We start from the raw sequence: 19,963 nt of genomic DNA, 5'->3' as shown, positions 1-19,963 counted from the left end.
ATCTACTATTTTGGAAGAAACTGAATTGATCTGCATTTTAAGGAATATCAAATTTCAACTGAATATATTTGGAAACTTCTGATTTATATCAATAAGCACATGAATATGTCACCATAGTTTTATATAAAACACTGCTGAAGGAGTGGTTCACCAATTCACTTGCTCCAACCCTGAGTACTTGGATAAGAAGGGAATTCCCAACTGTACACTTTGCTTCATAGCTGATGTCACACTTCAAAGACACACATCAATGTAAAGAAATCTCTATACCATCTTACTCTCCATCAGTCACTGTGTCAACAACTCCTATTTGTCGTAAACATATCCATTTTATGGAGTTTTATTAACTTCTATAGTGCAGCAAAGGGTGATATTCAAAGCATAAATACATTTAGCATGTTACCTTATCCAAGTTACTCACCAAGAGAAAAAAGTTCTACCAATAACCCATTCCAATACGAGTTATTGCTCCAAAGTCATTACTTCTGACAAACATCTTGTCTTTTTATTGTGCCTTCCACAATATCAGCATGTTCCAAAACACTTCACAACCAATGAAGCAAGTTGAAATACTCAAATTGTTTACAGTGTGATTAAGAATGGACAAATAATGTATTCAATTGCAATAGTACTGTTATTATTTATGTTTTATACCAAGTGTTGATTAAATCAGGTTGCGTTACGTCTACCATAAAATGTTTTGCACTGAAACTTGCAGGATTGATCTCAGGCTGAATCTGTTGACCTTATCAGGGAAGTGGTGAAGAGACTGCAACTGACTTTGGTGCTATTGAGCGGCGAAACAGGAAATAAATCAAAAGTTCTCAATATGTAGTGCCATCCAGTGACCTGCATAAGAATGTCTAGATTTGCTCAGATGTCCTGAGGGTGTAGAAGATCTGTGGAAAAATTCTTAACTGTGATGCACGATCACAGTTTATCAAGAAAATTCATGGGTAAACTTTAAGAAGAAAACACCCTTTCAGATCAAATTGCACTCTTGTTTTCATCTTCAGGAAGGAAGAAGTGAAAACTGGATGGAAAATGTAAAATAGAATGTCTCAAATGTAGAAGGCACTGTAGAAGTTAATTTAACCTGAATAGTTGTAGTAAACTTGAGAATTACAAAGAGTCACAGAGGATAAACAGAACAGAGACAAGCCACGCAGCTCAAAACTCCATGCCAGTATTCAGGCTATTGATTCTCCACTCTTTTTTTTACCAACCTAACTCTCTTCTACTTAAACCATCTATTCCTTCTCTCTGCCTCATTCCTGATGAAGGGCTCCTGCCGAAATATTGATTTTCCTGCTCCTTGGATGCTGCCTGTTCTGCTGTGCTTTTCCAGCACCACTCTAATCTTGACTCTAATCTCCAGCATCTGCAGTCCTCACTTTCACCCATGGTTATTCTTTCCCACCATGGGAAATGTTATCTCTATACCATTCTATAAATTATTTTTAACCAACGTTTTAGGACACACCACTAGGCTAAGTGGGATTTGAAGCTGGGCAGATGTAAGGACCCTACACAAGAGCCTGATGAGACTGCTGTGATTTAACACACAACCTTCTGACGTGGAATCAGATGCACTTCCATTGAACCACAAACCCACTCAATTTTACAACTCACCTTAGGAGGACATGGGACCCAGTCCTCCGAGCCAAAGGAAGGTCACTAACACTGTGCCATTCTGTTTCCACTCCGTTGAAACATTTCACAAGGCTGAATTTATGCTGAGGTGGAGTCACTGCTGGAAGAAAGTTTTTTAATTAAAGAAGCCTAGACCTGCTTGGCTTAATCACACCACAGTCATTTAATATTGGCAACCAACTAGTCAGCATCTCTTTTGATCCCACAGTGCTCCCAGGATAATAGGCATAGCTGGGAATATGGGCAGTCCCTTCAATGAGAAGAGCCATTGATCCAGTAACACGCTGGGTCCAGAATCTTACTGGGACAGGATAGTTAGTCCTGTATGTGCATGTGGTAACTGAAAGGGGGAAGAAAGAGAAAGGGATAATAACTTGTAGGACGCCTTCATTGGGCTGAGGGGATTGAAAAGGAGGCATCCTTACCCATCCTTACCCCACCATATGGTTTCTGATTATTTAACACTCACTTGCCCCATGATACAAACAATTGCAGAGGAAGCAGGAAGATGGTCATTAAATGGCCATTAAGTATGCACCTAAGGACCTTAATTGGCCCATGGATAAGCAGGCCACCTGGTGCTTCTTCTGTCAAAACCACTGTGAGGATGGGCAAAAAGAAAAGCTAGTAAAGAAAATGTAGTACAATCTTCTTGTTATATCTCCATTTTGAGGTAGATAAGATGATTTGGACCAGAATTTGTCATTCGCAACTTTTATTGGTTTTCCTTCTAGTGTATGGTACCACTGCCCAATTTTACAACTCCTTACACTTTCCCCAACCCTACCACACTAAGACGCTACATCCTAAGACAGTGTAAAATTCAGGCCATTATCTTAAAGACCTCCATTGGATCACAATTCAACCTTGTTTTTTCAAGGGATGCTGACCCATCCTGATGTACATATCCATGCATTTGTGTTATCATTCTTACAAATCTTCCCTGCACCCTGTCCAGTGCCCCAATATCCGTCTTATGATGAGGCAGCCAGAAATGCATTTAGAATTCTAAGCTGAGCTTTACATCTTGCACTCAACAGAACTGGAATGCAAGAAACAGCTTTGAAACAAAAAGAAACACCATATTATACAGCATGAGAAGAAGATACTGATTTGGTGGGCCATCACTGAGTGGAAATATAATGAAAACAGTTAACTGTCAATCTTAATCCTCAGATCAGGCAGCTAAATTCAGATTGTACAGGGCATTGGCATTGGGTGTGACAAAGTTTGGCTGTCCCCATGATCTCTTTTGAAAAGGGTGCAAAGTATGTATACATTCCATTTTGGTTTCATAAAACAGGATTTAAGAATATATACATGAAGCTTTTAACACATGCAAATGAATCACATTGTGAGCCCAGCTAATAATCTTCGATCAGTTTCTAGTCTAGCTCTTAGCACCATCTGGATTATTTAGTTAACGATTTCCAACTACCAAATCACATCTAATGGTTGACATACTTTACTGAAAATTGCAAACACAGGCAAGTTACATTTTGACAGCCGCAAATGGTCAATGGGACCTATTGTTTGATACCATCTGCCAGTCATTGGATGTAAGGCCTGCATACTCACTGGCACTGAAATACTTACCATATTAATCCTATGTGTGGTCATCAAAATATCTTCTTGGCTTGATATTATCATTCTGTTAATGGAGAAAACCATTCATGAACTTACAACACAGCTTAGAATTCTCCCAAATTCTCCCTGATGGACCACAGATGCTACCATGAAATTTTTTGCAATCAGCCAAAAACTCATTGTGTCAATTATATTGAATTAAACAGAAATGCACTTAACATAAAATTAATAATTTAAGATGCTTTTTTATTGAACTTTATTTTTCCTCCCCAGTCTCAAGTGGATATTCTGTAAATAATGAGGTCACCATAAAGGGGAACTCAGCAAACATGTGCAACTGCTGTCTTTGACACTAATAATACAAAAACTCTAAATCTCCTTTATTATTTCAGCTGAGGATAGTGAACCTAATAGTGACAAGTGCGAAGTTGACTTTCAATTTGAGAAGAATAACAAGGAGCACAGGACTGACCAGATTAGCAAAAGGCGACTGATTGTCAGAAGGGGCCAATGCTTCAACATTAAGGTGAAGTTCACGGATGGATTCAATCCAGAAAACAACAAGTTGCAACTGGTCTTTGACATGGGTAAGTAGCCAGGCATTAAAAAAAACACTGCTAATGAATGCTTAATCATAATATATATATGAAAAGGATAATGTTTGAGTTCTCCTTATTGTTGCCCAGTCAAAACTGCTTTTATCATACATTCTACAACAAACTGTGTCTTTGCCACTGAGCTAATGCCTATTCCTGGACAATACACATTTCAAATTGATAGTAACGTTGGCATCTTACTTGACCTTGGGTAGCACAGTGAACTCCTGCATCATCACAAAGCCTTCCTCCTTTAGCCTCTGTCCACACTTCAGATCACTGCTGCTGAAACCCTTATTTATGATTTCATTATTTGCAGTCTCAATCACTCCAATGTTCTTCTAAACCTGGGCAGCTTAAACTCATTCAAAAACCTGCTACTAACCATTTCAGGTTCTACTTGATCATCAGATGCCACACAAATAAAGTTCTACACATGATAAGAACAAACAATGTTAGGGTGATAGATGAACATGATTAGAAGATTCGCAAACTGTGGACAGCTGCTGGGATCGGTAGTGGGGCTTCAACTATCTCTAATCTACTGTATGAAAGTGCAAACAGTATTGCATTTGCTGACTGTAAGAAGACAGGTCATGAAAAAGTTGGGAAGAGGATACAAAGCATTTGTAAAAAGATACAGGTAGGCTAGGTGAATGGTTAAAGATTTGACAGATGCGATATAATATGAGAAGGTGTGAGATTCCCTACTTTGGCAGGAATAAAAAAGCAGAATATTATTTAAATGGAACGAGTCCACAGAATGTTGCAGTGAAGTGGGATCTAAGTGTCCTTGTATATCAATTGAAGAACAACTTATGCAGATACAGCAAGTAATTCAGAAGGTAAATGGAAAGTTTGCCTTTATAGTAAGTGGGATGGTATATAGAAGTGGAAAATCTTGTTCCAACATTGTAGGCTGTTTGAGAACACACTTACAGTACTATGTGCAGTTTCAATTTTCTTTCTTGAAGAAGTATTTTCCTGAGGCAATCAATTCAATGCTGACTCCTAGGATGAAGGTGGTTTCTTATGAGCAGATCATTTGATTTGAATTTAGAACAATGAGAGCTGATTATACTGAAACAAATCAAATTCCGAGGTGGCTTGACAGGGTGCTTGAGTCATAGGGAATCCAGAACTAAGATTTTCAAAACAAGAGATTGCTCATTCAAAATATAAATGAGAAGAGATTATTTCTCCAGGAGGCTCATGAGTCTTTGGAAGTCTCTTCTGCAGAGACCAGTAGATGCTGGCTTATTGATTACGTTCACAATTGAACTTAACAAGTTTTTGATTGACATAGGAATCAAAGTAATGGGGACAGACATCAAGATTGAGTTAAGAGCATATCAGATCAGTCAAGGTTGTCTTAGGTCAGAAGTCACATGACATCAAGTTATAGCCCAAAATGTTTACTTGAAGTCACAAGCTTTCAGAGCACTGCTCTTCGTTAGGTGAAGTGACAAGACTTCACCTGATGAAGGATGCTCTGGATTTACCTCCTAGAGCCCCTTCATTCTTCTGCCCCTGCACCTTGATCCTTTCTTTAACGAATGTCATTCAAGCATGGTTGTGTCATGCCATGGTTTGGTTTGTGTATTGATGTCAAGTCAGTGCTGAGAGACAAAGTCTCTCACTTCCCTCAGTAAGGTGTACTTACAGAGCATTAGAATTTTGAGACTGGTAGCTGCAATTTGGGTCTCAATTTGACAGAAACCTTCTTTGTTCCCAGCAAAGAATTCATATATATGCGAACACATATATACAGAACCCCTTTGCCTGAATTTCAAATGGAGGATCTATATCTGCACTATCTAAATATTTAAAACTTATTGACGGTGGGTGCAGAAAGTATCTGTGAGGATCCAGAATTGTTTAATGAAAAACATTGAATAAATATGGTGTTAGACTGCCACCTGAGGGAGATTCAAGGTATAAACAATATTACTTTAGAGCAGTTTTTAACAATATATTCAGTACAAATCAGATGTGGAGAATTGAAGAGCCAAATATAGTGAATTTTCATTTCTAATTAATAAATCAATACTTAATTCCAGACGTAACAGTGTTGGTTTTTGGACACATGAATTTTTGTGCTCATGTTGAGAAGATGAATGCATGTTTAAACTTTAACCTTCTATTGATAAGACATAAGGGTGGGAGTGCTTTACTTTCTTAATTACTGAATGATTTGTGAAGTTCATACTCACACAAGTTTTTTTTCACCTGCATATCTACAAATGCTTTCAAATAAAACAGCTTTAGCCACCATTGGCATGCAGTAGGTAAACAATAATTTTTATTTAGGTAAAAACAATGACTGCAGATGCTGGAAACCAGATTCTGGATTAGTGGTGCTGGAAGAGCACAGCAGTTCAGGCAGCATCCAAGGAGCAGTAAAATCGACGTTTCGGGAAAAAGCCCTTCATCAGGAATAAAGGCAGAGAGCCTGAAGGGTGGAGAGATAAGTGAGAGGAGGGTGGGGTTGGGGACAAAGTAGCATAGAATACAATAGTGGGGGAGGGGATGAAGATAATAGGTCAGGGCAGGGTGGATTGGATAGGTGAAAAAGAAGATAGGCAGGTAGGACAAGTCATGGGAATAGTGCTGAGCTGGAAGTTTGGAACTAGAGTGAGGTGGGGAAAGGGGAAATGAGGAAACTGTTGAAGTTCACATTGATGCCCTGGGGTTGAAGTGTTCCGAGGCGGAAGATGAGGCGATCTTCCTCCAGACGACTGGTGGTGAGGGAGCAGCGATGAAGGAGGCCCAGGACCTCCATATCCTCGGCAGAGTGGGAGGGGGAGTTGAAATGTTGGGCCACAGGGCAGTGTGGTTGATTGGTGTGGGTGTCCCAGAGATGTTCCCTAAAGTGTTCTGCTAGGAGGCGTCCAGTCTCGCCGACTCCCGCAGCTACCTGGATTACACCTCTTCCCATCCTACCTCTTGCAAAAATGCCATCTTGTAATCCCAATTCCTCTGCCTCGGCCTTATCTGCTCCCAGGAGGATCAGTTCCACCACAGAACACACCAGATGGCCTTCTTCTTTAGAGACTGCAATTTCCCTTCCCACGTGGTTAAAGATGCCCTCCAACGCATCTCGTCCACATCCCTCACCTCTGCCCTCAGACCACACCCCTCCAACCATAACAAGGATTGTTCAGAACGCCCGTGGTGCTCACCTTCCACCCTACCAACCTTCGCATAAACCAAATCATCTGCCGAATTTCTGCCAACTCCAAACAGACCCCACCACCAGGGATATATTTCCCTCCCCACCCCTTTCCGCCTTCTGCAAAGACTGTTCCCTTTGTGACTACCTGGTCAGGTCCACGCTCCCCTGCAATCCACCCTCCCATCCTGGCACCTTCCCCTGCTACCACAGGAGTTGCAAAACCTGCGTCCACACCTCCTCCCTCACCTCCATCCAAGGCCCTAAAGGAGCCTTCCACATCCATCAAAGGTTTATCTGCATATCCACCAATATCATTTATTGTATCCGTTGCTCCCGATGCAGTCTCCTCTACATTGGGGAGACTGAATACATTCCTAGCAGAGCGCTTTAGGGAACATCTTTTCTACCTATCCACTCAACCACCCCCCCCCAGCCCGAACTATCACCTTCATTCCCTCCCCATCTCACCTATTGTTCTCTATGCTACTTTCTCCCCATCCCCACCCTCCTCTCACTTATCCCTCCACCGTTCAGCTCCTGCTTGTATTCCTGATGAAGGGCTTTTGCCCGAAACATTGATTTTACTGCTCCTCGGATGCCACCTGAAGTGCTGTGCTCTTCCAGCACCACTAATCCAGAATAATTTTATTTGACAACATCACTTCAGAGTAAGTTGAGAGACCTGACTCTAGGTTTATACAACAGAGTTGATACAATGTAGTAACCTTTTTGCACTGAGGCCAAAGTTGTATAGAGGATATATCACAAAAAAGCAGCTAATGAAACGTAAGAGGACTACAGTGCTATATTGAATTAGAAACCAGTTTCTGAACCCATAAAGCAAGACAATTTATCATAAAATATAACAACAAGAATAATTAATATTTATGCAATACCTTCAAAATAGTAAAGTTAAAAATCACACAACACCAGGTTATAGCTCTGGAGTAGCTCCTTCATCAGGCTCCACAGCTCCCCGATGAAGGTGCAGTGCTCCGAAAGCTAATGCTCCCAATTGAACCTGCTGGAGTAGAACCTGGTGTTGTGTGATTTTTAACTAAAGTTTGAGTGATTTTTAACTTTGTACACCCCAGTCCAACACTAGCTCCTCCATATCATGTACAACATAATAAAACATTCCAAGATGTTTATCATGAGCCTTTCTAAAGCAAGATTTGATATTAAGCTACATAATGAGATATTAGGCAGATGACCAAAAACCTGCTTAAAGAATTTAATTTTTATGGAGCATTTGAACAGAGGAAAGTGAAGAAGAAAATTTAAGAAGGGAATTCTCAAGTGAGGGCATATCTTGGAGGTTCGTGGTGCTGAAGAAAATACAAGAGCATGGAGATTTTTAAAAAAACAAAGATGGGAATCAAATTATATGATTAATATGATAGCTTGGTTAAAAATAAATTCTTCTTGTTACTCGTTTAACTGTGTTTGTCTTGATTTAGGTTCAGAACCTCAGAAATCAAATGGAACTAAAATAGAAGTTCCATTAACAGATTCAATAAATGCGAAGAGATGGAGTGGCATTATTTCCTCGTCCACCAGCAGTGAATTGCACCTAACCATATCACCATCACCAAAAGCCAAGATTGGTTACTATCATTTCACACTGCAGCATTGTTATCAGGATGTGCAGTACTACCTTGGAAATTTCGTTGTGCTGTTCAACCCTTGGTGTGCAGGTACAATTTCTTTTAAGGAACAGTATTTCTACCAATAGTTACCATATTTGGTATGTTCATTTGTGGGATGTGGGAATCACTGACAAGACTAAATGTCATTGCCTATCTCTTATTGACATTGAGAATGTGGTGGTTCCTCACCTTCTTGAACCATTGCAGTTCTTTTGATGAAGGTACATCCACAATATGACTTGTGAAAATGCTCTAGAAGTTTTCCTCCAGTGACAGTGAGTGAACAGCAATATGTAATATACTCTAGTGAGTCTTGGAAGAAATGCATATGCTGAGATTTCTGAGTCCCTTTAACTCCTTTGGTAGGTATCACAAGGTTGGCAGGAGTGGTCAAAGAAAACTTGGTGAGTTATAGCACTGCATCTCCTCAACCTCCAATGAAACATGTCCCAACCTATCCAACTTCTCCTTATATCACAAATCCTCCAGGCCAAGTAACATCCTTGTAAATCTTTTCTGAGCCCTCTCCAATTTAATAATATCCTTTCTAAAGCAGAACAACCAGAACTGTGCACAGTACTCCAAAAGCGGCTTAACCTTGTATAACCTCAACATGATGTTTCAACTTCTCTACACTATGGTCTGAGCAAAAAAGGCAAGCGTGCCGAATGTCTTCTTTACAACTCTGTCTACCTGTGATGCAGCTTTCAAGGAACTATATACCTGAGCCCCTGTGTCTTTCTGTTTAGTAACACTCCTTAGGAACCTACCATTAACAATGTATGCCCTGCCCTTGTCCGTCTTACCAAAATGCAACACTTTGCATTTATTTAAACTATATTTGCCACCTTTCGTCTCATTGGTCCACTTGACCAAGATCCATTGTACTCTTAGATAACCTCTTCACTGTCCACATATTACTTATTTTGGTGTTATCCACAAACTTACTAATCATGCTTCTTATATTCTCATCCAAACAGTTTATATAAATAACAGGCAACAGTGGACCAAACATCGATCCCTGCCAGACACTATTGGTTAAAGGCATCCACTCTGAAAAACAACCCTCCACCAACATCCTCAGTCGCCTACTGTCAAGTCAATTTTATATCAAACTGACAAGCTCTCCCTGGATCCCATGTGATCTAATGTTACCAACCAGTTTACTCTGTGGAAATTTGTCTCACGCCTTATTAAATGTAGAACATAGAACATAGAACGTAGAACATAGAACATAGAACATAGAACAATACAGCACAGAACAGGCCCTTCGGCCCATGATGTTGTGCCGAACATTTGTCCTAGTTTAAGCACCTATCCATGTACCTATCCAATTGCCGCTTAAAGGTCACCAATGATTCTGACTCTGCCACTCCCACAGGCAGTGCATTCCATGCCCCAACCACTCTCTGGGTAAAGAACCTACCCCTGACATCTCCCCTATACTTCCACCCTTCACCTTAAATTTATGTCCCCTTGTAACACTCTGTTGTACCCTGGGAAAAAGTCTCTGATTGTCTACTCTATCTATTCCCCTGATCATCTTATAAACCTCTATCAAGTCACCCCTCATCCTTCACCGTTCCAATGAGAAAAGGCCTAGCACTCTCAACCTATCCTCGTACGACCTATTCTCCATTTCAGGCAACAGCTTGGTAAATCTCCTCTGCACCCTCTCCAAAGCTTCCACATCTTTCCTAAAGTAAGGTGACCAGAACTGCACACAGTACTCCAAATGTGGCCTTACCAAGGTCCTGTACAAGCTGCAACATCACCTCACGACTCTTGAATTCAATCCCTCTGCTAATGAACTTTAATACACCATAGGCCTTCTTAGAAGCTCTATCCACCTGAATGGCAACTTTCAAAGAGCTATGAACATAGATCCCAAGATCCCTCTGCTCCTCCACCTTACTAAGAACCCTACCGTTAACCCTGTATTCCGCATTCTTATTTGTCCTTCCAAAATGGACAACCTCACACTTGACAGGGTTGAATTCCATTTGCCACTCCTCAACCCAGCTCTGCATCATATCTAAGTCCCTTTGCAGCTGACAACAGCCCTCCTCACTATCCACAACTCCACCAATCTTCATATTGTCTGCAAATTTACTGACCCACCGTTCGACTCCCTCATCCAAGTCATTCATAAAAATTACAAACAGCAGAGGACCCAGAACTGATCCCTGCAGAACTCCACTTGTAACTGGACTCCAGGCTGAATATTTACCATCTATCACCACTCTCTGACTTCGACCAGTTGGCCAGTTCTCTATCCAACTGGCCAAATTTCCCTCTATCCCATGCCTCCTGGCTTTCCGCATAAGCCTACCATGAGGAAACTTATCAAATGCCTTACTAAAATCCATGTACACTACATCCACTGCTCTACCCTCATCCACATGCTTGGTCACCTCCTCAAAGAATTCAATAAGACTTGTAAGGCAAGACCTACCCCTCACAAATCTGTGCTGGCTGTCCCTAATCAAGCAGTGCCTTTCCAGATACTCATAAATCTTATCCCTCAGTACCCTTTCCATTACTTTGCCTACCACCGAAGTAAGACCAACTGGCCTGTAATTCCCGGGGTTATCCCTATTCCCTTTTTTGAACAGGGGGACAACATTTGAGGTTAGAAATAGGAAAGGTGAGGTCACCCTGTTAGGAGTTTTCTACAGGCCTCCTAATAGTCCGAGAGAAGTAGAGGAAAGTATTGCAAGGATGATTCAGGAGAAGAGTGAAAGTAGCAGGGTGGTTGTTATGGGGGACTTTAACTTCCCAGATATTGACTGGGAAAGCTATAACTCGAGTTTGTTAGATGGGTCGGTGTTTGTCCAATGTGTGCAGGAGGGTTTCCTGACACAATATGTAGACAGGCCAACAAGAGGTGAGGCTATACTGGATTTGGTTCTAGGTAATGAACCAGGCCAGGTGTTAGACTTGGAGGTAGGTGATCACTTCGGGGACAGTGACCACAACTCGGTGACTTTTACTCTAGTGATGGAGAGGGATAAGTCTGCACTGCAGGGCAAGAGTTATAGCTGGGGGCAGGGAAATTATGATGTGGTGAGGCATGACTTAGGATGCATGGATTGGAAAAATAGGCTTCAAGGGAAGAACACAAATTATATGTGGAGATTGTTCAAGGAACAGCTATTGGGTGTCCTTGATAAGTATGTACCAGTCAGGCAGGGAATAAAGGGTCTTGTGAGGGAGCCGTGGTTTAATAAGGAATTGGAATCCCTTGTGAAAGGGAAGAGGGCGGCCTATGTAAAGATGAGGCGTGAAGGTTCAGTTGGGGCGATTGAGAGTTATAAGGTAGCCAGGAAGGATCTAAAGAGAGAGCTAAGAGCAGCGAGAAGGGGACATGAAAAGTCCTTAGTTGGTAGGATTAGGGAAAACCCAAAGGCTTTCTATAGGTATGTCAGGAATAAAAGGATGACTAGGGTAGGTATCGGTCCAGTCAAGGATAGTAGTGGGAAGTTGTGCGTGGAGGCGGAGGAGATTGGAGAGACACTAAATCAATACTTTTCATCAGTATTCACTCAGGAACAGGACACTGTTGCTGATGTGAATATTGAGTCACAAGTGATTAGAATGGATGACCTTGAGGTATGTAGGGAAGAGGTCTGGGGAATACTGGAAAAGATGAAAATAGATAAGTCCCCTGGGCCTGATGGCATTTATCCTAGGATCCTCTGGGAAGCTAGGGAGGAGATAGCGGAGCCATTGGCCTTGATTTTTATGTCGTCATTGTCTACGGGAATAGTGCCAGAAGACTGGAGGATAGTGAATGTGGTCCCCTTGTTCAAGAAGGGGAGTAGGGATAGCCCGAGTAACTATAGGCCAGTGAGTCTCACTTCTGTTGTGGGCAAAGTCTTAGAGAGATTTGTAAGGGATAGGATTTATGAACATCTGGATAGGAATAATGTGATCAAGGATAGTCAGCATGGTTTTGTGAAGGGCAGGTCGTGCCTCACAAACCTTCTTGAGTTCTTTGAGAAGGTGACCAAGGAAGTGGATGAGAGTAAAGCAGTAGATGTGGTGTATATGGATTTTAGCAAGGCGTTCAATAAGGTACCCCATGGTAGGCTAATGCAAAAACAACGGAGGTATGGCATTGAGGGTGCATTAGAGGTTTGGATTAGGAATTGTCTTGCTGGAAGGAGACAGAGGGTAGTAATTGACGGTATAGGTTCATCTTGGAGTGCAGTTACCAGCAGTGTTCCACAAGGATCTGTTTTGGGACCATTGTTGCTTGTCATTTTTATAAATGATCTAGAGGAGGGGCTTGAAAGCTGGGTGAGCAAGTTTGCGGATGACACGAAAGTCGGTGGAGTTGTGGACAGCGAAGAAGGATGTGGCAGGTTACAGCGGGATATAGATAAGTTGCAGAGCTGGGCAGAAAGGTGGCAAATGGAGTTCAATGTAGCTAAGTGTGAAGTCATTCACTTTGGTAGGAGTAACAAGAAGATGGATTACTGGGCTAATGGTAGGCTGCTTGGTAGTGTGGATGAGCAGAGGGATCTTGGTGTCCATGTACACAGATCTCTGAAAGTTGCCACCCAGATAAATAGTGCTGTGAAGAAGGCATATGGTGTACTGGGCTTTATTGGTAGAGGAATTGAGTTCCGGAGTCCTGAGGTCATGTTGCAGTTGTATAAGACTCTGGTGCGGCCTCATCTGGAGTATTGTGTGCAGTTTTGGTCGCCATACTATAGGAAGGACGTGGAGGCATTGGAACGAGTGCAGAGGAAGTTTACCAGGATGTTGCCTGGCATGGTAGGAAGATCGTATGAGGAAAGGCTGAGGCACTTGGGGCTGTTCTCATTGGAGAAAAGAAGGTTTAGGGAGATTTGATAGAGGTGTACAAGATGATTAGGGGTTTAGATAGGGTTGACAGTGAGAACCTTTTTCCGCTAATGGAGATAGCTGTTACTAGGGGACACAGCTTTAAATTAAGGGGTGGTAGATATAGGACAGATGTTAGGGGTAGATTCTTTACTCAGCGGGTTGTGAGTTCATGGAATGCCCTGCTAGTATCAGTGGTGGACTCTTTATGGTCATTTAAGCGGGCATTGGATAAGCATATGGAGGTTATTGGGCTAGTTTAGGTTAGGTAGGCTTTGGTCGGCGCAACATCGAGGGCCAAAGGGCCTGTACTGCGCTGTATTTTTCTATGTTCTATGTTCTATTTGCCACTCTCCAGTCCCCTGGTACCACCCCCATTGACAGTGAAGACGAAAAGATCTTTGCCAACGGCTCTGCAATTTCCTCTCTTGCTTCCCACATAATCCTAGGATATATCCCATTAGGCCCAGGGGACTTGTCTATCCTCAAGTTTTTCAAAATGCCCATCACATCTTCCTTCCTAACAACCTTCTGGATTCCTTCTGGATAGGAATAACGTGATCAAGGATAGCCAGCATGGTTTTGTGGAGGGCAGGTCGTGCCTCACAAACCTTATTGAGTTCTTTGAGAAGGTGACTAAGGAAGTGGACGAGGGTAAAGCAGTAGATGTTGTGTATATGGATTTTAGTAAGGCGTTCGATAAGGTTCCCCATGGTAGGCTAATGCTAAAACTACGGAGGTATGGCATTGAGGATACATTAGAGGTTTGGATTAGGAATTGGCTGGCTGGAAGGAGACAGAGGGTAGTAGTTGATGGACTATGTTCATCTTGGAGTGCAGTTACTAGTGGTGTACCACAAGGATCTGTTTTGGGACCATTGCTTTTTGTTATCTTTATAAATGATCTAGAGGAAGGGCTTGAAAGCTGGGTAAGCAAGTTTGCAGATGACACAAAAGTCGGTGGAGTTGTGGATAGTGAGGAAGGAAGTGGTAGGTTACAGCGGGATATAGATAAGTTGCAGAGCTGGGCAGAAATGTGGCAAATGGAATTCAATGTAGCTAAGTGTGAAGTCATTCACTTTGGTAGGAGTAACAAGAAGATGGATTACTGGGCTAATGGTAGGCTACTTGGTAGTGTGGATGAGCAGAGGGATCTTGGTGTCCATGTACACAGATCTCTGAAAGTTGCCACCCAGGTAAATAGTGCTGTGAGGAAGGCATATGGTGTACTGGGCTTTATTGGTAGAGGAATTGAGTTCCGGAGTCCTGAGGTCATGTTGCAGTTGTATAAGACTCTGGTGCGGCCTCATCTGGAGTACTGTGTGCAGTTTTGGTCACCATACTATAGGAAGGATGTGGAGGCATTGGAACGAGTGCAGAGGAGGTTTACCAGGATGTTGCCTGGAATGGTAGGAAAATCTTATGAGGAAAGGCTGAGGCACTTGGGGCTGTTCTCATTGGAGAAGAGAAGGTTTAGGGGAGATTTGATAGAGGTGTATAAGATGATTAGGGGTTTAGATAGGGTAGACACTGAGAACCTTTTACCGCTAATGGAGTCAGGTGTTACTAGGGGACACAGCTTTAAATTAAGGGGTGGTAGGTATAGGACAGATGTTAGGGGTAGATTCTTTACACAGCGGGTTGTGAGTTCATGGAATGCCCTGCCAGTAGCAGTGGTGAACTCTCCTTCTTTATGGTCATTTAAGCGGGCATTGGATAGGCATTTGGAACTTATTGGGCTAGTGTAGGTTAGGTAGGATTCGGTCGGCGCAACATCGAGGGCTGAAGGGCCTGTACTGCGCTGTATCTTTCTATGTTCTATGTTCTATGTTCTAAGTATCTCCTCTAGCTTACCAGTCCGTTTCATACTCTCCTCTTCAACAGTACGATCCCTCTCATTTGTAAATACTGAAGAAAAGTACTCATTCAAGACCTCTCCTATCTCTTCCGACTCAATACACAGTCTCCCACTACTGTCCTTGATCGGACCTACCCTCGTTCTCATCATTCTCATGTTTCTCACATACGCATAAAAGGCCATGGGGTTATCCTTGATCCTACCTACCAAAGATTTTTCATGCCCTCTCTTAGCTCTCCTAATCACTTTCTTCAGCTCCCTCCTAGCTATCCTGTATCCCTCCATTGCTGTGTCTGAACCTTGTTTCCTCAACCTTAAGCCTCCTTCTTCCTCTTTAATAGACATTCAACCCCCCTCGTCAACCAAGGTTCCCTCACATGACCATCTCTTTCCTGCCTGATAGGTACATACATATCAAGGACACGTCGTATCTGTTCCTTGAAAAGGTTCCACATTTCAATGACATCCTTCCCTGACAGCCTAAGCTCCCAACTTATGCTCCTCAGATCCTGTCTTGCAGTATCGTATTTACCCTTCCCCCAATTGTAAAACCTACCCTGTTGCACGCACCTGTCTCTCTCCATAACCAAGGTGAAAGTCACAGAATTGTGGTCACCATCACCAAAATGCTCACCCACTAACAAGCCCATCACTTGTCCCGGTTCATTACCGAGGTACCAAATCTAAAATGTCTACTGCTCTGCCCTCATCTATCTTATTGGTCACATTTCAAAAACAAACGCAATCAAATTTGTGAGACATGAGTTCCCATGCAGAAAGCCATGCTGGCTATCCCTACTCAGTCCTTATCTCTCCAAATTCATGCTCATCATAAAGGGCATAGATAAGGTGAATAGCGAAAGTCTTTTTCCCTTGGGTAGGAGTGACCAACACTAGAGGGCATGAATGAGTTGGATCAAAGGATCTGTTTCCATACTATATAATAGAATAATCGTCAATGAGACAGGTGAAGTTGGACCAGGATTTGACTCTGATGAACTCCTGCAGCAAAAAGCCTGAGATGAGATGGTTTTCAAAGCCAGTCTCCTTTATGGTAGGATTGACTTCAGCCAGTGAAGATTTTTGTCTCAGATTCCTAATGACGGCAATTTTGCCAGCTGCCTTGACATCATGACCAGTCAAATACTGCCTTGGTATCAAGGGATGTAACTAATATCAGGAATCCAGCTCTACCTTTTCCATGTTTGCAACAATAAAGTTTGAAAATGTAAGGCTTTGCCGAAGCACAAATTCAGCATCAATGAGTAGGTTGTTGCTGAGTGCACATCATTGTCAAAAACATCTCCCATCACTTTACTGATGTTTAATAGCTTATTGATGAAGCTGAACTGAGCAGTTTTTCCCAAGGTGCAGATTGTTTTAGAGCTCAGGTCTTCAGCACTAATACCAGAATGTTGTCAGGAACCATAGCCTTTGCTCTAGGCAGTATATGTAACCTTTCTTGATGCCACATGGAGTGAAATGAACTATTTAAAGATTGGTGTCTCTGATGCCTGGGACCTCTGGTGAACATTGAAATGATTATACCCTGAGTGTTTCTGGCTGAAAATATATACCACTACTTCAGCTTTTTGCACTGGAGTGGTCACCTTACTATTTTGTATGCATTCAATTAATTTTCATGCATTACTCTGGAATCAGTGCATTATCAGTTCCAGTCTATAATTGTTCTTTTGATTATACATCCCATATTGTTTGCTCAATGTTGTACCTACTTTCAGAGGATGAGGTTTTTCTGGACAATGATGCTAAGCGAGATGAATATGTGATGAACGAAACTGGAATTATTTATGTTGGCTCCAGTTATTACATCAGTGATCGTTCCTGGAATTTTGGCCAGGTATGTGAAAATCAGGGCAACTTCTGATTTTGAATAATCAGCTGAAGTGAAATCTTGCAACATTATTAAACATTTACCTGCATCGTAGGTGAGACGTTTCATTTTAGTTCAAATTACACAACTGATGCTAGGTGAAATTCAGTTTTACACAATGTTTTTGCAATGTATAAAATTCCAAAGTTACACCAGTTTTTTTTATTGTTTTGTGCGGGATGATTTCAGAAAGTAATCCGAAACACATAGCTGTGAGATAAAACTATACATTAAGTGGAAGATCTGATTTCCCTAATTGGTCTAAATGATACTGCATGTGGAGTAATCAAACAGCTTAATTCAATAAGCACAGGCACAAAACCATGAACCATGATGCAGAGTCACTTAAATGAATTACGTACGGCAGTAGACTGAGGATTGTAGGATTTTGTTGAAGAAACCAATGCAGAATGTAGGGCACCACTACATTTGAAAGGAGAAGTTGAGATGATATGTAATTTGAGGAATTGGATTTAAAAGCCTGTAGTTTGAATAGAAGAGAAAGGTTTGTCAATAATGAACTGTTTCATGATTATGAGGTCCTAAAAATGATTAGATCACTTCAGGAGACCTAAATTTTGCTTAATCAGGCAGAGAAGTGAAACAAAATCAAGGTCAGCTCATAAATGATTGTTTAATATAGAGAAGAAATGTATAATTGAATGAAATATTATAGAATGAGAGAAACATGAAGACTGAATTTTATCAATGATTTCTAATGCAGTTTGTCAATTGACTCATGCATATGCTTACAGTTTGAAGAAGATATTTTGGACATATGCATCAAATTATTGAACAACACACCCAATCTAAATGAGTCACTTAAGGAAAGAGGTTGTCCTGTTCATGTTTCCAGAATTGTGTCTGCTATGGTAAGTGCTTACACAGACCTCTGCAGTGGCAACTAATAAAAATACAGCTGTCAGCATTCACAGAAATTGACATTGTTCAAAGGATGAGAAGCTTTCCCCTTCCAAATACTTGCTTTCTAAAGCTGGTATTAATTAGTTTCTTATCTTAAATTGGGAAGTTTTAATGGATGCAGCAACGCTGATACGATTGCACATAACATAAGGAACTAGACATGAATATTGTGGTATTGAAAAATCCAATGGATGTTTATTATAATCAACTTTTGTATCAAAACATTACATTACATTCACAAGCTCCTCAATGTCTGGGTAAACATTAAAATGCTGAAAATGTCTTGCTGGAAAAGCGCAGCAGGTCAGGCAGCATCCAAGGAACAGGAGATTCAACGTTTCGGGCATAAGCCCTTCTTCAGGAATCCATTCCTGAAGAAGGGCTTATGCCCGAAACGTCGAATCTCCTGTTCCTTGGATGCTGCCTAACCTGCTGCGCTTTTCCAGCAACACATTTTCAGCTCTGATCTCCAGCATCTGCAGACCTCACTTTCTCCTTATACATTAAAATGTCAGATTACAGAGCTTTCAGTTAGAATGAGCTAACATAACATGCCATCATATCATAGTGACAATGTCATGATCATGTCTCTTAAAGAAGTATTGACATACTGACCGTGGGACAAAACATAACAGCTTCAGAATATTCCAAGTGTATTACACCCAATTAAATATTTTGGTAAATGTACAACAAACCTGTGAACAGTAAGATTCCTCCATGGCCACGCCCCCTCCCCCCAGCAATCAAGATGCAATGTGCAATCAATGCTAATCCTATAATTTATTGCAAAAGGCTGAATCTAATAAGTATTAATGGCAGAAAAAGAACAGTTGCATTGGCAATCTCTGTAAATGGCTGCAAACTATTAAATGGCCTTGATTCCATCAATTGTGCTGTCTTCTTTATTGCTGTAATTACACAGTAGTCACAATAAAAATTACTTGTGTTATCCTTTCAGGTGAATTGCATTGATGACAATGGAATAATTTATGGCAACTGGAGTGGCTCATATGATTTTGGAGTACCTCCTGGGAAATGGAATGGAAGTGTTCAAATTCTTCGCAAATGGAACAAGCTTGGATGCAAACCAGTTCGCTATGGGCAGTGCTGGGTATTTGCAGCAGTCACCTGCACAGGTAGACAAAAATAAAACATGCTGTACCTCTAAAAGAAAGGATTTACAATTTAAATTCAGTTGTGAATGTTGGTATGTACATAGATATTTCCAAATATACTTGTATACAGAAAGTTTGTAGGATATACATTAATGTTCGAAGAAGGTTTTGGCCTGAAATATCCTTGGATTCTCCTGACTTGACCATAATTCAGAGGCACATCATGAGAAATTGCAAGATCATCATAGTTACATTACTTCTCCAGCATGTTTGCTAATCTTTTGTTGAAACAATAAAAGTTCCAATTAACCCACAAGAAACTCTAGAAGTATAAGGACTGAAAATTCCATTGAACATTCACTAACACAAGATTGGCTGCAGTGTTGTTGTAAGAAAAACAGGTTCCATTTCAGACTGAAGGAGTGGTGTGTAACAGTGCCACTGTAGCACCAAAAAATGAACAAAAACACTCATGAAATGCTGACCTTTATATCAAGAGAAATAGGAAGATTAAGACATCCTCCAGCTGGTCAAATCAGGCCAAAGTGGTCTACCATGGTGGTATTTTGAATTCGATGACTACATTATGAGGAGTGATTGTGAAGATTCTCATTTAAAATGTTATGGGCAAGAGTCCTATTGTCAACATTAAATCTAGTCC

At 41.3% G+C, this 19,963-nt stretch overlaps 1 protein-coding gene across 1 annotated transcript in view; it reads left to right on the top strand.

The window, feature by feature from the left end:
* The window catches only part of LOC132822903 (protein-glutamine gamma-glutamyltransferase 2-like), a 40,263-nt gene that overhangs the window by 2,173 nt on the left and 18,127 nt on the right, over nucleotides 1-19,963 (top strand). Inside the window, exons 2-6 of the mRNA XM_060836301.1 lie at nucleotides 3,633-3,827; nucleotides 8,472-8,708; nucleotides 17,112-17,230; nucleotides 18,019-18,135; nucleotides 19,146-19,323. Of these exons, the coding sequence (XP_060692284.1) occupies nucleotides 3,633-3,827; nucleotides 8,472-8,708; nucleotides 17,112-17,230; nucleotides 18,019-18,135; nucleotides 19,146-19,323 (846 nt within the window). The remainder of the gene's footprint in view (nucleotides 1-3,632; nucleotides 3,828-8,471; nucleotides 8,709-17,111; nucleotides 17,231-18,018; nucleotides 18,136-19,145; nucleotides 19,324-19,963) is intronic.

Source organism: Hemiscyllium ocellatum, chromosome 15 (genome assembly GCF_020745735.1).
Source record: "Hemiscyllium ocellatum isolate sHemOce1 chromosome 15, sHemOce1.pat.X.cur, whole genome shotgun sequence".
In the NCBI taxonomy this organism is placed as follows: Eukaryota; Metazoa; Chordata; class Chondrichthyes; order Orectolobiformes; family Hemiscylliidae; genus Hemiscyllium; species Hemiscyllium ocellatum.
The sequence above is the reverse complement of the archived record's forward strand: the minus strand, read 5'-3'. Positions and strand labels throughout refer to the sequence as shown.